This window comes from Podarcis erhardii (genome assembly GCF_964252035.2).
Source record: "Podarcis erhardii genome assembly, chromosome: 5".
In the NCBI taxonomy this organism is placed as follows: domain Eukaryota; kingdom Metazoa; phylum Chordata; class Lepidosauria; order Squamata; family Lacertidae; genus Podarcis; species Podarcis erhardii.
This window is the reverse complement of record NC_138509.1, coordinates 19,482,918-19,499,452: the sequence shown is the minus strand read 5'-3', so window position 1 is coordinate 19,499,452 and position 16,535 is coordinate 19,482,918. Positions and strand designations below refer to the sequence as shown.

Sequence of the window (16,535 nt, the reverse complement as noted above, 5' to 3'; positions counted from 1 at the left end):
CTGTGCTTTCTTTTCAGCTACTTAAATTACTGGCTGCCCAGGCAGTCTCTCTGTTGTGGTGCCCTAGCTGTGGAATATCCTCTTAAGGGACTCCTGCAAGACCATAATCGTACTAGACTTGAGGTGGCAGTATAATAGCTTTCCCAACAAATGTTTTAAAGTAGTTTAAACTAATATTCTTTTGTTACAATAATGCTGCTTTTAATAGACTGGTTTGTTCTTATTTATACGGTAATCTAAGACAGGTTCTGCAAGTTACATTCACCACCCAACCGCAGTTAAAATATCTCTTCCTCCACTCTTCCTCTTAGCATTTCACAGGACAAATTGCTTGCTACGTGAAGTGGTGTAGGAGTTGCAAACCCTCAACACAATGTCAGGCCATACATTTTTGCCTTACTAAGCTGTTATGTGCACACCTTGATTCTCTTAAGCGGCAAGAAATTTCAGGGGTACAGCACTTTCTTGGGCTTGGTCCCCTTCGGAATAAGGTCACAGGAGGCTTATTGATGTCTTGTAATATTTGCATATGTTTACACACATGCGGCATCAGCATAGGCAGAGGTTCAAAGCTTAACACCCCAATGTCTCCTCCCAGTTCAAGACTGCATGGGTTCTTTTGAATGGATGACATAGAAACTTTTGCACCCAGGAAAGCATGGAATACGATGTTCCACTAAAACAGGCTTCCTCAACCTCAGCCCTCCAGATGTTTTTTGGCCTACAACTCCTATGTTCCCTAGCTAGCAGGACCAGTGGTCAGAGATGATGGGAATTGTAGTCTCAAAACATCTGGAGGTTGAAGAAGCCTGCACGAAAACATGTAGGGTGGAAAAATGTATAGTTGGTGCAGGTGGGTAGGTGGGTGAGATATCATGCATCATGATTCCAATACAAAATATTACGGGAGGGAGAAAGGAAGAGGAGACATGGCACCACTGCTTTTGGAGATGACCACACATCTGTCATGATTTGGGGAGCCTATCATTTATCCCACTAGCATTTGACAACTGAACTTCATGCTATGGCAAATGGTCACATTTCAAGACAGTGTTTCTACACAGGGGATTTATCCAGCAGTCATCCAGCAATTCAAATCACTCGTTTATTTTATTCTGACATTTGAGGGATAAGCATTTGCTAATTAAATATTCCCACCGACGCAGATCTCTGTGTGGAGTGAGTCCAGCATCTTGCTGGCTACATGCTTGTATGTTCCAATACACTGCTTTGTCCCTGGAGCTTTCAGAAGAAGATACACCCTCAGTGGTCAATTTGCCTTCCAGCCTGAGAGGATGCTTGTGCACGTTATTGCATTTGTAAAAGTCCAGCATCAAATCCAGGCATGACTGAAACTCTGCAAATGGATACTTTTGGAGAATTGTCCCAAGGGAAGCAAATAGATCCTTTATGATGCCTGATGCTGCCAAGATGCTTGGCAAAGCCGTCCCATGAGATACACGGACCAGTTGGGCCCCAGTTGGCCACTCACCAAAGTGGGGGAAGGGAGTGGTGGGGGGAGATTAGATGCTTCAGAAATCTTATTATAGCCCATTTGTGGTTTGACAGGGGAAAGGGTAGGTGGGGTATATGAGAATAACAAAGGAAGCTGCCTTGTTCCAAAGCCAGACCATCTGTTTATCTGCTTGGAGCTCAGAATGCAAAACAACCACCAGCACCGCCATGTCCACATACCTGAAGGGAAGAATCTTGGGAGTCTGCATAATGTGTAGTTGAGGATGGTTGTGGAGTATATTTTTCACAATGTTTTTGTTATCTATCCTCACAACAACTCTGTCAAGGGTTGTGATTCCTACTTTAACACAGGGAAACTTAGAATTAAGAAATGCGAGAGGCCTGTCTTTGTCCACCCACTGAATTTATGGCTATAGTGGAGGTTCAGTCCAAAACTCATTCTATTCGCTGTTTTTAAAGTGCTGCTTGTAGCAGAAGGAAGGAGTGGGGGCGGGGATGTCACTGTGACCCTCTTGGATGAAGGTCAGGATTAAAAACAATGTAATAAAATAGATCAAGACGTCCTTGGAGAAACTGAAGTGTGGAGAACTTAAGGATAGCCACACTATGAACCCAGAGAGCAACACACATATTAAATACCAGTGTGGGTTTGGTGACACACTAAACTGTGGTTAAGGGAATTCAGAAGCAAAATCTTCCTGTGCCAGGGAAGGAGAATGCATGTGGAAATATGTGTAATGCAAGGCACATGAACCATGAGCACCTCCCTCATTTTCTTGGAATGGCAATGGAGCCCACCTGAGAGGTGCCAGAACTATGTTCTGGTGAGTTCTGGCTGGGGGGGGGGGAGAGCCCTGGTCCTATAATTAGTGCTGAAGTAAGATTCAGTTACTTCTAAACTACAAATCAGGAAATCCCTGGTCTCTTGCCATGAAGTCACCTTGTTCACCCCACTCTGTCTCAGCCTCAAAGCTTCCTCTGCAATATCAGAATAATAACACCAACCGTATAACAATACTTGGTCCCTGCAAGGATCACAAGACATCATGTAGCTTCAAGCACTGTATAAAATGCTGATTATTATTAAATGGAAGGGAGGGGCAATTTTTATGTGTGTGTTTCCTTCCACATTTACACTGAGTATTTATTGCTTGGCAGGAGGGAGCAGGAGCAATTCCAACAAATTTACTAGCGGTGTGGGATAACCCATCTCACTGAGAACCCTGCACAGCTGTGAGGGTCACCATGACACTCCCAGCTTACTCTAGGGAAGAAGGAGTTGAGCCAGAAATATATATATATATAAAACCCTGCAGTCCATCCTGTGCAGAAACACCACTATTTATTTTAATAGCCCTTCCTTGGCTGCAGTCAAGAAAAGGAGGGGACCATGGCCAGGAAGCCTCCATAGTGGTTCATCTGTATTGTCTGGCTAAAGCAGGGTGATTCTCAGCAAAGTAAAAGAGATGCAGCATAAAGAACAGGAGCTCCTCTTCTCCATGTACACCTCAGCTTGGATTTAAATTAGCACCTCAGGGAAGAGCTAGGATCACACACTGGGTCTTCCTGGCGTAGGAGTAACATGACAATGTGGAGCGGGTGCCTGCCATGGAGACCAGGAAGATGGTTCACCAGAAGGGTAGGAAACGCCCCATTTTAGCTCCCAATAAATGCCCATTTTAACTCACGAGAAATGTCCAGGGTTTCTTGTGCTGTCACCAACCTTCTGCAAACAGTTTCTATTTTTGCCCGAAGGAGAAATCATTATTTATTTACTTTTATTTCACAACAATTTTATACTACCGCTTCATTGTGAATAAAAACCACTAAGTGGCATTCTTGCACAGGCATCCAAGGAAGATAGATTCTGGGTGCAAATGTGGATCCCCAAGCTCTCTTGTCAGTAGGTCCTTCCTCTCCCCCCTTCCCCCCCCCACCACTGGCATATGGCCCTTAGAATGTTGCCCACAACACAATATGGCTCTTGAGCTGAGAAAGGTTCTCTACCGCTACTATAAAAAGAAGCTGTAGTGGCTGTGGCTGCTGGAAGAATGAGCAACAGTTCAAATCAGGGACTCGAATCCAGCTATGCCTGTTGAACCTCCTGCTTGTGCTTCCTGTTTTCTCCTCCTTTTTGCCTTGTTCACCCTTTCACTTAGCATCGTTTCCCAAACTTGGGTCTCCAGCTATTTTCGAACTACAATACCCATCATCCCTGACCACTGGGAAACACTGACTTAGCTCATGGCACATGTCAGTTAGTAGTCTTGAATTCTGCTACTCCAGAATTTCCACTTGATCCCTGTCTGCTTGGCTTCACTCACACCCCCTTTGCAGCCCAGACCCACCTGACCCCAGTAGCCCAACTTACCCTTCTGGCAAACTTTTTGGCTCCTTTAAGTGGAAAATATAGCATTCCTCATTGAAAGCTGTGCATTTATGGCCTTCCTTATCCCCATGCAATAAAACAAGGGAAATACCCACCTTGTTTCATTGCCTCCTTTAACAGGGCCAGATACGCTGAATGTACTTTTCTGAAGTTCTCACATACACACAACACAGCACGAGCCATCGCCATTGGCCATGGGATCTCCCATCCCTGCCAAGTTCGGGTTTTCGTGCCAAACACCTGCTTTTCCCTCTACACAGTTTTAACAACCAAGAGCTATTTGGACCTCTACACCAAGATATAGTGCACAAGTTCCCAGAGCAAAGCAGAGATTTTCTTAAAGCTAAGGACCCACTTGGCTTTCGGAAAGCTTAAATTTATTCTGGGAGCCTTATAAAATGTCTCCAGCAGAACAGAAGTGCAGTTGCATGAATGGGTAACAAAGAGGCCTTTGGCCTGCTCAGGTCACAGTGGGTTACCAACAGCCTTTGAGGAAAGACATTTAATCCCTACAGCCTTCCAGTAGAGAGAAGTGTGTGTGTGTGATAATTTTAGAAACATTTAAGTTCAGGCACAAATCTTATCTGGGAATCGGGGTCAGCTATTATCAGGGAACGGGAGATTTGCCAGCACCTCTGCAGCCAGGAACTCCACCTTTACATGCATATTATGTCAAAATACCATTTTGTAATTTGGACTCAGTTCGAAGAAACTGAGCCAATGGTTTCTTTCTTTCTTTCTTTCTTTCTTTCTTTCTTTCTTTCTTTCTTTCTTTCTTTCTTTTAAAAAACTAGTTTCAATTCCCAGTGCTAGCTGACATGTCAGCTGAATCGACAGCCTGCCAAGCAACCAAATGGCCTTAACTGTAATTTAACCATCTCATGCCTGCTGGGACCTTAAGACTCGTTCTGCAGCAGTCATGGAGCAACTTACTCAGTAACCCTGATATTTAGTGTCGGGAGAGTTTAGAAACATCATTATGAAATACTCTGGAGCTTGTTATGACCAGAGTGTGAGTGTGGCATTTGCTTGATGAAACAAGGATGGAATGGGAAAGGTATGGAAGAAGCAGGGCACAAGAGAAGGGGAGTGAAAGAGGAGACAGCAGGAGACCCTGTAAAAATGGACACCAACTGTGGCATCTGTTTCAGTACCTAAACATTGCTGTGCTAGCATGGTACTTAGTATAGCCTACTTATTCAGACGTCTGTATTAGTACCCCTAGTTTTAATGCAAATCTGGATTATCTTCTTCATGCATTTTATCAACACAACTGCAATGTATTTTCTCATATAATTAGCAATCCCATATTCTGTTTAGTTATGTGTCTTGCAAAATCCAAAGATTTGTCTAAGTGAGGAAAAAGGCATCACTCACGTCCTCATTAACAGGCCATCTGTATGTATAAAACAGCTGAAGTATCGCAAATAAAAACAAATAATCGTGCATGCATATTGCTGACAAAGAAAAGTGGCGCCCCGCACAGTTAAGAAACACTGAGGATTTCATCAGGGAATGTGAAGCAACCTCAGAAGACAACAACATAAATGGATCATAGCACAGTCAGCCCCACAAAGGGCCGTGATTCACAGTTTCCAGGAGTTGGATAATAGAATGACAACACATGAAACAAAAACCATATGGGCCTTGGGGTTCTCATGAGAGCAGGCATTTCCCTGCATGCTTACTACCCATGAAAGCAGAGAGAAGGCGTTCACAAGCAAGTCCATAGTCGTAGGGGAGGGTAGTTACAGAGGAAGCCAAGCCCAGAATCAAAAGTGCTGAGCACCTCTGGGACAAGCAATTCCTACTGACATGCTCTCTGTGGATGCACTAATTTGGGCACCATTCAGGGTGCTGGTTACCATCTTTCATTAAAAGCCTTAAACTGTCTGGGTCATATAATCCCATCGGGGAACATTCAATACTGGAAATTCCTTCAACAGCTGCAAACGGAAGCGACATCTTCATAGTGGCACCATATATTTGGAATTCCCTCCCAAGGAAGTCCAGCATTCTCTATTTCTCCCTATGCTTCGGAAGTAGATTGCACTGTTTTAGTGTCACCTGGCCTTTGGTACTGGATAAAGGAATGAATTTTAAGATTGCATTTACTCTGCTATTTATTAATGAGCAAGATGCCAGCTGTTGTAGTGGCACAGTAGAGCCAGTGTGGTGTAGTGGTTAAGAGCGGTAGTCTCGTTATCTTGGGCTAGTCACACTTCTTTGAAGTCTCTCAGCCCCACTCACCTCACAGAGTGTTTGTTGTGGGGGAGGAAGGGAAAGGAGAATGTTAGCCGCTTTGAGACTCCTTAAAGGGAGTGAAAGGCGGGATATCAAATCCAAACTCCTCCTCCTCCTCCTCCACAGTAGAAAAAAAATGACACCGGGGGAATCATGTTGCCTACTGTAGCCGACCTGCATTATCCCACACAGCTCAGTGGGAGCCACTGAGAGCCAGCCCAGCCCCTATCTATGTAGTCCTGCCCTGGATTCCATGTCTTGGTCATGCTAGGATGGGATATCTTTTTGGGAGAGTGGGAGAGAATGTTGGGGGGAAGTTCTTACTTGTAGAGGTGCTTAAAAATCTCACTACTCTTTTTTGTTCGATTGTCTTTTGTTATTTGAGTGTTCCTTAGATTACTATGTTTAGATTATGAAATAGATGGTATAGCACAGATTTTCCCAAACTTTAGTTTCCAGCTGTTTTCAGGCTACAGTTCCCATCATCCCTGACCGCTGGTCTTGCCAGCTAGGGATGATGGGAGTTGTAGTCCAATAACAGCTGGAGACCCAAGTTTGGGAAACACTGGTATAGCATAGTAGCTGAGAACCTGAGCTATGCAGGAAGGGGAGAGGGCCTAAGCCTCCTTGGGCACGCAGAACTCACTGCGCAATCCATTCCCACTTCCTGTTCTGCACTTCAGTTATGATTACATTTATTTCTCTCCTCTTCACATTTTAGGCACGTCCAAAAGGAGAAGGCCTGACACCGTACCAGGGGAAAAAACGCTGCTTTGGTGAATACAAATGCCCCAAGTGCAAGAGAAAATGGATGAGTGGAAACTCCTGGGCCAACATGGGACAAGAATGTATCAAGTGCCACATCAATGTGTATCCTCACAAGCAGGTAGGGCTGTTAGAGGTGCTCCTCCATATGGTTCAAGTGAGCCTCCAAAAACTCGATATACAGAGTGCAGCATGCATGGGCTGTTTGCAAGAGGGCTTTGGCAAGCATCCCCATGCTGCTCTTGCAGCCCCAGCCCCCTGTCACACTTGGCCTTCCAGGGACAGAAAAGGTTCCCCTCCCCTGAATTAAACATATACATTGGAAGAAGTGGAACGTCAAGTAAGTTTTAATGCAATAGACTGAGACATTGCAAGACTGAGACTATGAGCAAGAGTGCTTACATGATTACTGAAAATTGTATATTCCAGTAATGCTTATTCATATTTTATTATGGGAAACACATAAAGAATGTTAGAAACAATGTCGAAACTTTTTTATTTTTAAAAAAGCCAACAGCAACAAAACTTTTCAAACAAGCAAAACACATTTTCTTCTTATTCAGAATATCTAAAGTAATTGTAAACAACTGTCAAGAATTTAAGTAACCTTTTAATCCTCTAATAGTTGTTTCAGTTATCTGATATTGGGCCCAGATCATAGTTTAGTTTAAAAAACCATTAGATGTATTTGACAATTACTCCTAGTTAATATCAAAGAATAAGAAATGTTTGGGATTATTTTTTATAGTACATTTGGGGTCTAAAATAACTCTGTTAATTCTTATAGGGTTTCCTATAATAGATTTTATTCACATACTTTTCCCGTTTATTATTTTTTTAAATGAAAAGTGAACTCATTTTTATTGTAATGTACTGCTTATGTGCAATCTGGATGGGGGGGGATGAAAATTTCCCATTAGTAGGGAGGGTGGAGGGTGTTGTTTTGTCCATACAGTATTTTTTAAATGAATCAATCTGATTCACATTTCCTGGATTAATGTATAGATTGGAACACAGTTATCTTTTGGTTTTTGCACTTCTGCAAGTTCTTGACTAAAAGAATTATACCAAATTGTCTTGAAAACTTGTGTTTTAGGTATAATACAGCCCCCCCCATGTGTGCTTTGGGTAAAATGTGTACACAACTCTGCATTTTGTGAAAATAATAAAATGCATTGAAAAATAATGCAAATTTCCATACATGTTTTTCCCTTTTTAAAAAAATCATCACAGATCGATATGAAAATGGGGGGGAATAACTTATGAATAAACACACAGGAGACAGACATGGAGCAGAATTTGACTGATCTATCCATCCCATTAGACACATTCATTGCATTCAGTGGGGACTGGAGAGCATTGCAATACATTTTCACATGTATTATTTGCATGTATAAAATTCAATTGCTAGATTGGGACATTTTACCTAAGGATAGTCAGCTTCGGTGTAGATGCTGTGACTGAAAAAATATGATGATATTTGTGTCTTTCATGGGCAGAGAATGTGGGGTGTATTTACTAATCTCTTTGAGAGTTATACTTGATGCAATTGCAGTCGTTAAATCTTGACAAGGATCTGTGCTTGTATAATCGGGAAGGTGAAGGGTGGAAGAGTGTCAATTGTAAGAGGTAATGTTGGGGAAAGTGTATGGCATTAAGTACGAAGAAAAGGTCATTTGGAAGAGCAGAGCAAAGACCTCCCCTAGCCACAGAAAATATTTCAGTGCTCAGATAAAGCTTTCAGATTAATTTAAAGTAGGTCAAAATGAAAACTGATCCATTACAAATGAGACTGGAGGCTGTGTGACTAGCAAATGATGACACCATGCCAGAAATTTAGAATCCATTCCAAAGCACAGTCTCTGCTCCTTTGCTGGCAGCAACAGCAGAAGCAGAGTGAAAGAAATCCCTTGTGTAGTTCTCCAAGATCATTGGGGTTCAGCAAAAGGGCTATAGCCATTAGGTAAAACCAGACACTTTGGTGAATGGCTTGTTTACAAGATTTAGGATATGAGACCTGGTGGGTATAGGACGATATATAAATTCAATAAATAAATAAAAAGTTGCGTATGGGTTGTAGTCCTCACCTTGAATATATATTTACACTGGAAGGGAATTGTAGAATGTTTGGATGCCTTGCCCTTTCCCACTGCATGTCAGAGTTGCCATTTTAGATTTCTGTATGTGAGGGGGAGCTAAGCAATTACAATAGAAGGCAGCAAGATTCTCAGCATAGTTTAAAAGCCTGCTGTTGGATATATTCAGCCTTAAACACCACACATTTTGAAATTGGATTTTTAATGGTTCATAACTGTTAGCAATTATATCACCACAAGTCAAGCAGTCATCATTACTACACTATGCAGCAGCATAGTCCCAGTAGACAGGGAGGAGGGATTGCTGCTGTCTGCCATGATGCCATCATTCTTGCCAGGCAACCCACTAGGTCTGTGTGTCTGCATATGGTGTTGAAAACACAGGATATGATAGCAATTCTCTTGGTGCACCATCTAACAGTCTGCTTACCAAAGCTGGCCATGATAATCTTCATAGTGATGCTGGATTCTCCAGGGTTTACAAACTTGGGTGAGTTTCATACCTGACTGGAGTAGCTCAGGATTTCATGGCTACCATGACAACTGTGGGCCTGCCTCAAATGGTACCTGGTCCCACACACAAATTGTAGGGCATGTGCTTGACTTGCTGCTTTGTCCTGGGCTGGGACAATATGGTCTGATGGCAGAGGAAGTCGGTGCGCTTCCCTTGTCATTGACAGATCACTGCCTGGTTAGGTTTAGTCTCTGGACAACTGCCCAACTCTGCAGGAAGGAGCTATTGAAATTGTCCATCCTTGGAGACTGATGGATCCAGGTAGAATCCTGATAGCTCCCTGTGTGGGTGGAAGAATTCCCACTGAAATAGATTGCAGTTCTGCCACTGTCCTGGTCAATCTGTGAAATATAGAAGTAGCCCAGTTATCAATTCTATTGCTTCTAAGCCCCTGGTGGAGCTTAGCTCTCCCCTGGGGCTTATAAAACTCTTTGGTTTACTGAGGAGCAATGAAACAAATGAGCAGACCACTGGAGTGAAAATACAGGAAGATTCATAGTGAGCCCAACCAAAACAGCTTAGAACTAGTTATTGAGCCTGTTTTGTGACAATGATGGTGGCAAAGGAATCTTCATTTTCCACCACCATGGCATCTGCTCAATGTTGTCTGTATTGTCACTGAAATTGCCTTAGTCGTCCAGGTGGATAACCTCCAATGGAAAATGGACTGGGAGGGAGCATCTCTGCTGATTCTCCTGGATTTCTTAGTGGTGGTCAAGTCCATCAGTTGTGGTACCCTTCTGGACCATCTTGAAAGGGTGGGGATTAGGGGCACAGTATTGAACCAACTCCATTGATTCATGAGAATTTGGACCCAGAAGATGGTGCCAAGGGACTGCTGTTCTTTCCCTTTGTTTGCGGGCTCTGGGGTCCTGGAAGGTTCCCTTCTGTTTCCCATGCTGTTTAATATACACTGCACATGAAAATGCTGGTTGGGGTGTGGGTCATGGAGTCATCAGTATGCTGGTGTGTCACTCAACCCTACCTCTTAGTTTTATATGATCCTAGGGAGGCAGTTGAATGGCTGAACTGCTGTTTGGTAGCTGTGAAAGACTGGATGAAGTAGAAAATGCTGAAATATAATCCACACAGAACAGTCATGTTGTTGGTAGGTACAGTGTCCAACTTTTAGTCTGGGTTCGTAACTTGTTCTGGAGGGGGTCACACACCCCTTGAAAGATCAGGCCCACGGTTTGGGGGAGGGTACTCCTTGAATCAAGTGCTATTATTAAATATTCAGATAGCACCTGACTTTTCCATTCCTGATGGAGTAGAATATTGCCATGGTCATTGATGCCACAGTGACCTATGGATTAGGTTACTGCAAAACACTCTAGGTGGGTATGCCTTTGAAAAGCAATCAGGAACTGCAACTGGTGTTAAATGTCACAGCAAGGATGTTGATGGGTATTAGGCATTTTTAGTCTATCATACCAGGATTTGAACAGGCTGCAGGTTTGTTTTCAGCATCAATTCAAGGTGCTGGTGGTAATCTTTAAGGTTTGGCACCTGGGCACCTTGAGGACCATCTTCTTCCATATGAGACTCCCCACATGCTACAATAGTCATTTGAGGTACTGGTCCAGGCATGCTAAGAAATTACCAGTGCTACGGCCTCCTCTGTAGCAGTGCTCATCCTGCAAGAAGCCTTGCCCGAGGCCCCCACAATATATATATATTTAGATGACTGCTAAAATACCTAGCTGATTAAAAAGCCCTTCCACTTAATATTTCCTCCTTTTGATATTGATGCTTAACTCGGGTGGTTGCTTTGGAATTGGTATTGCGGTATTGTGTTTTTATACATGATTTGGTTGAATTGTAGATTGTTTTATATTTTGTTGCAACAACTAAATTTCTTCTAAAAATAGGAGGGATAGTAAGCTTTTTAAAAAAATAATAATGTAAAAATAGTGTGTAGAACCATAAGGTAGCCAAAACTATAGCTGATCCTGACGGATAATCACATGCAGAGTTTAGAAATGGGGGACATAGCTCTCTTCATTCTCTAACTGCAATCTCTGACCCCTCTCAAATGATCTTCCCAGAAATTGTGAAACCTACCCAGCTTATTTGTGCTTGACATCTTGATGATTTAAGATCAAATTCTGAGAACCTGGGTTAAATATGAAAACGGCTTTTCTCCATTGTTCCTTGCTCCATATGAAGGGAAGTGCATCCCATCTACAGCTGAAACAACAGCACAGAAGTTCTCTCTCTCTCTCTCTCTCTCACACACACACACACACAGAGAGAGAGAGAGAGAGAGAGTCTGATGACAAAGGCAGGAAGGCAAAATCTTAGTAGTCTGCATATGCAAAGCAGTCTGCATATATATCTTGGTAGAGATGGGCAAAGTGGTCACTTTTGCACACATTAATCCATTAATCCAATATATCCAAATATAAATAGCTAAAGCTATTTTTGGTACCGTAATCTGCATACTATCCCTTGCTTTTTCTTGTAGGACTAATTGCAGTCCTTAACAGTTGCCAACAGGTTTACCATACCCATTGAGTCAATCACCCATCTCCTACTTCCCTTCTTAGAAAACCCCCACCCCACCCTCTATAAGGGTCTGGTGACTTCTCTTTCAGTGTATCTGAAGAAGTGTGCATGAACACAAAAGCAGAACAAACTTAGTTGGTCTCCAAGGTGCTACTGGACAATTTTATAATGAAAAAGATGGTGTGCCCTGGGAAAAGATGACATATGGGAACTCCCACAAAATTCCAGAATTGAATCTTCACTTGTGGTTTGTTTGGGGGAAAACATAAACATGGGCTTAGGTTCAGAGACATGGCAGGAGTAAGGGCTCAGCATTACGGGAACTTCTGTGTAGCACTGTTCCTTCCAATTAAACCATGGTTTGGTTGGAACAAGCCATGTGCAAACGCAGCTCATAGGACTGACATTGGAGGCAGGAAAGTGGCACCCTTCCCTTTGGAATCCACATCCATCAATTGTTTCGCCTTGATGTCATCAGATGACAAAAACCTGGATGTATCTGAACCCAAATAAGTTAGTAAAATGTAGTTTAAATTCATTATAGTATTGTTTCCTACTGACATTTGTTATTTCTAAGACTGTATCAATATTTTTCAAGGCATGATTCAAACCAGCATGCAATTAATTGTGGCATGTCAAATCAGTTGCGGTTTGGCACCTGATCTATTCATCTGGAACTCTTGACTACATGCAAACACAAATGCTAATTAACCGTAGCCCTCTCTCACACAATATGTTCCAATACATTTACGTCGTGCACATTATACTCAGCTCAGGCAACTTTACTCCCAGGCTAGTGTGCTGAGGATTGCAGCCTTCATTCCTCAAATCAGCGCAGCTCACCATTCACACAGCTTCAGGGAAGTTTCCATGTCGCCCTTTAACACATAGTCCTTTCTCAGTGTGGTTAGTTAGGGCTGTATTTCCGCCCCCACCCCCACCCCACCACCAATAGCACTGTGGTGGTGCTCTAAAAGAAAGAAGATCTCCTTTCCAGGAGGCTGCTGCTTTTTGTTTCAATTAGCTATTTGCTGCCCGTTTGGTTTGACGTCACAGTGGGTTCGTGATTGAGCTGGCATGTATATCCATTTCCTTGGGTGTTCTTGGCAGCGTTGCCACCCAGATGCCAGCCTCTGAATGGTCATTTCCCCCCTCCCTCCTGCCACTTTCTAGGAGAAGCATCAATGCCGTGGCTTCTTCCTGACTGGCCTCCTGTCAAGTTCCTTTTTAAAAAATTGTTGTTATTTTGGCCTTCTCTGCTGTTTCTGTAACGACAGCTGCAGAACTGGGTTCAGATTCAGCCACTTGGTAGTTGGTTTGCTTTGCTGGATACTGTTTTATTGGGAGCGAAGGGTTTTTGGAAACATATAAATTGCTCACAGAATTCCAGACAGGTCACCAAAAATATTTCTCTCCTTTAAAAGATTCTTGTCCTGTGTTCTAGAAGGAAAAATACATATAAACTACCTGCAGCATTACCTGTTTGGCATCCAGAAAACTATCAGAGAAATCATCTGTGTATGAAATGAAGGGTTGAGCCAAATCCTTCCATTACTTGGGGCATTTCACACATGACTTAAAGTGCTTTCCCTAGCTTAAATTGGTGTGTAATGCAAGTGTGCATTGGTCAGAATGCACATTTGTGCAAAGAACAGCTCTCTTTCACTTTGTATTCCATATTAACAGTGTACATTTATTCATACAAACAAGATGAAAGGGACTGGAGGGATGTAAGCCTTGGATACATAAACACATATAAAAGTTGCTAATTGATCACAAAAAACCATAAGAAACTTTGGTTGGGGATGAACAATAATTTTGAAGAAATTTGAACTAAATTTGAGTGGTATCCTTAGTCTTGGTGTACACATACACATTCTTGCTGTGACAATTATTACAGGATATGTAATAGTTATTATGGGAATATAGCAACATAAAGCAGGTTTTTTTCAGCCAGAACTCACCAGAACTCAGTTCCAGTACCTCTCAGGTGGGCACCATTGCCATTATAAGTGAACAAGGGAGGTTTCGTGGTGAGTCCTGGCACCTCTTTTTCTAGAAAAATAGCACTGTAATAAAGAATAATATGTTGTTTCATTCTCTGCCCTGCAACCTGCAGGAACACTTCCCACAAGAGAAACAGGTGATCGTTGCAAAGAATCCTGCAATGACCACTCCCCTTGTGTTTGTTCTCCTTCTGCTGGGGACTTCTCAATGGAAGACTGGTTGAGCATCTCTTGTCTGCAGGGGGCCCTCTGCTGGGCTATGGTTAGTCCAACCCCTGACACTGGTCCTGCACTCCCTCTGAAGAGTGCTAATCCCTCTGACCACTTTTGGTCTGCTCCTCAACTTCACTTTTATTCCAGTTCCAGTTCTGATACCAGAAGGGAGCCAAGGCGGAAGAAAAGCGAATGGGGAGAAGAGATCCAGAGAGATGGGGCAGGGAGGTGGCAGGCAAGGAAAAGGTTTAGTGTCCCTCACCCCTTTTGCTCTTGAAGTTGGGCTCCCATGCCGTATTTTTTATGTGATGGGACAGATCCACATTTAAACACATGGATCTGCACTGTCAGCTTTGGCCTTTGATACACATCAGGCAACAGCCAAGTCCTGGCTGGTGCCCTACATGAACTGACCATGCCCTGGAACCCACTGCATTGCACCAAAGTCTCTTCCACCATGGCCTACATCCCTACATCCAAGCTGCTAGGACGTAGTTGGCAAATGAACTGATGTGGATAGTGTTTCCTTCCACTAGAAAACCTGGGCCACCCACTACTGCTCTAGACCATGGCCATCATTACACTCAAAAAATGCTGCACTTGCTTGCTATGCTTTGGTTTGCATACTGGTTTAATGCCTGTTGCTTTTGTGCTGTTTCTGGAGCCTGAGCCTCAGCCGCACTTCACCAGATGCATGCAGCCCAAGCACTGCTTTGTGGCCTCCAACTGGCCCATAACAACCTGATTTCCTGTGTTTGCAACGTCTGTCCTCTGCAAGTATGTCATAACGTGCTGGTAACAATAACATTTTCTGAGATCTAAATGGGTTGCAGGCCAATAAAACTGAAATCAACCAATGCCTGGGAAAAGCAAACCAGGGAAAGATATTGTTTCTGACTGCGGTCCAAGAAACTCTTGGCACCCCCAACATCCTTTGCTCTACTTCCAGGAAAAAATTATTCCTGCGTATTTGTGTTAATTTGCTTTAAGCTAGTTTATATCAATAAACACGATAACTGCTTCATTTGTCTCTCTCGGGTCAGGTCACGGCAGCTTCTCCCCCAGGCACTTTCGCACAGTGCGGCTGTCCTGAGCTAGAGCCCTTTGGCCCCCTCTATTATGGACTGGGCAGGGTCCCCTCTGCCCCCTGGCTGGGAACCTCATAGGCCACTTTGGCCAAAGCAGTGGAGCTACCATTGCAGCAGAGCCAGTGGGAAGAAGGAAATTGCACAAACCTTCAGTTCCTAAGCAGACCTTTCATAGCACAGAATAAAGGGGGCCCTTGTGGGGTGCAGGGGGGCTCTCTTTGTGAATGCCGGGAAGAAAAGATATAAACCCTCAGATTTTATCAAGTTCATTCATAATTTTAACTTATTTCAAGAAATATGGCAGTGCACCTATTCAGGTACAAGAGCAAGCTGGGTATTTATTTTTTGCTTAAATCTTAAAATGTAGTAGACCTTTGCTCATTTCCTTAGGGTTGTTCTTTCCGACTCTTAGCTAGTGGTTGGTTTCCATCTCACTTACATGGTGTGTAATTTCAGACAGCACTTTTGTTTTTATGATAGACATTTGAAGTGAACTGCTGGGGAATAAACAACTGATTTCATTTCTGGATTATGTCTCTCTTCAAAAACGTCTTATTTGTAGTTAAGATTTTAAAGCTGCTTCGGGGAGGGTTGGTGAGGAAAGAACAGGAAGGCTGCAATCTGAAACACTCTTGCTCCGCTAGAATAAAAACGTTTAAAGTACTGCAGCCAAAATCATGGTCATATATTTGGCGGCGGGGGGGGGGGGGAAGGATGGCGAGCATATTGCTCAGGGTGACAGGAGGCAGGAAACAGATGATTGCATAGAATATATGTGGTACTCCAAAAACCTATACATTGCTCTGACAATAATTCCTTGCAGTGAGAGATAGATGTGCAATTCTGATGCCATAAAGAGCATTTAAATTGGTTTCTACAACCTTTCCTACATCCCTTTCCCCCTTTTCTTAGTGCTGTGTTCTGTGCTGAGGCAAGATTTGAATCATACCTTTACATGTGAAGGAATATAGATAGCTTCCCAGTGTTCACTGCAGATGGGGGACATCCAGGGTTAATGTCAGCAAGGAAAAGGAGAGTGCTCTGCACTCTTGTGCAACTGACTCCCTCAACAAGGTGCCCTCCAGGTGATTTGAACTCTTCTGGGATAGCTCAGTTGGTGGAGCATGAGATTCTTAATCTCGGGGTTGTGGGTTCAAGACCCACCTTGCCCAAAGATTCCTGCATTGCAGGGGGTGGGACTAAATGAGCCTCATGGTCCCTTCCAACTCTACAATT

The 16,535-nt window shown here is 43.2% G+C and overlaps 1 protein-coding gene across 2 annotated transcripts in view; it reads left to right on the top strand.

Annotated features, from left to right (window-relative positions):
- ZCCHC24 (zinc finger CCHC-type containing 24) overlaps positions 1-16,535 on the top strand; it is a 109,548-nt gene that overhangs the window by 87,986 nt on the left and 5,027 nt on the right. For both annotated transcript variants that reach the window (XR_014157095.1, XM_081864434.1), the window contains exon 3: positions 6,831-6,995. Coding sequence is in view for 1 of the 2 variants with exons in the window: in XM_081864434.1 (XP_081720560.1) it covers positions 6,831-6,995 (165 nt within the window). In the remaining variant the exon portion in view is untranslated. The remainder of the gene's footprint in view (positions 1-6,830; positions 6,996-16,535) is intronic.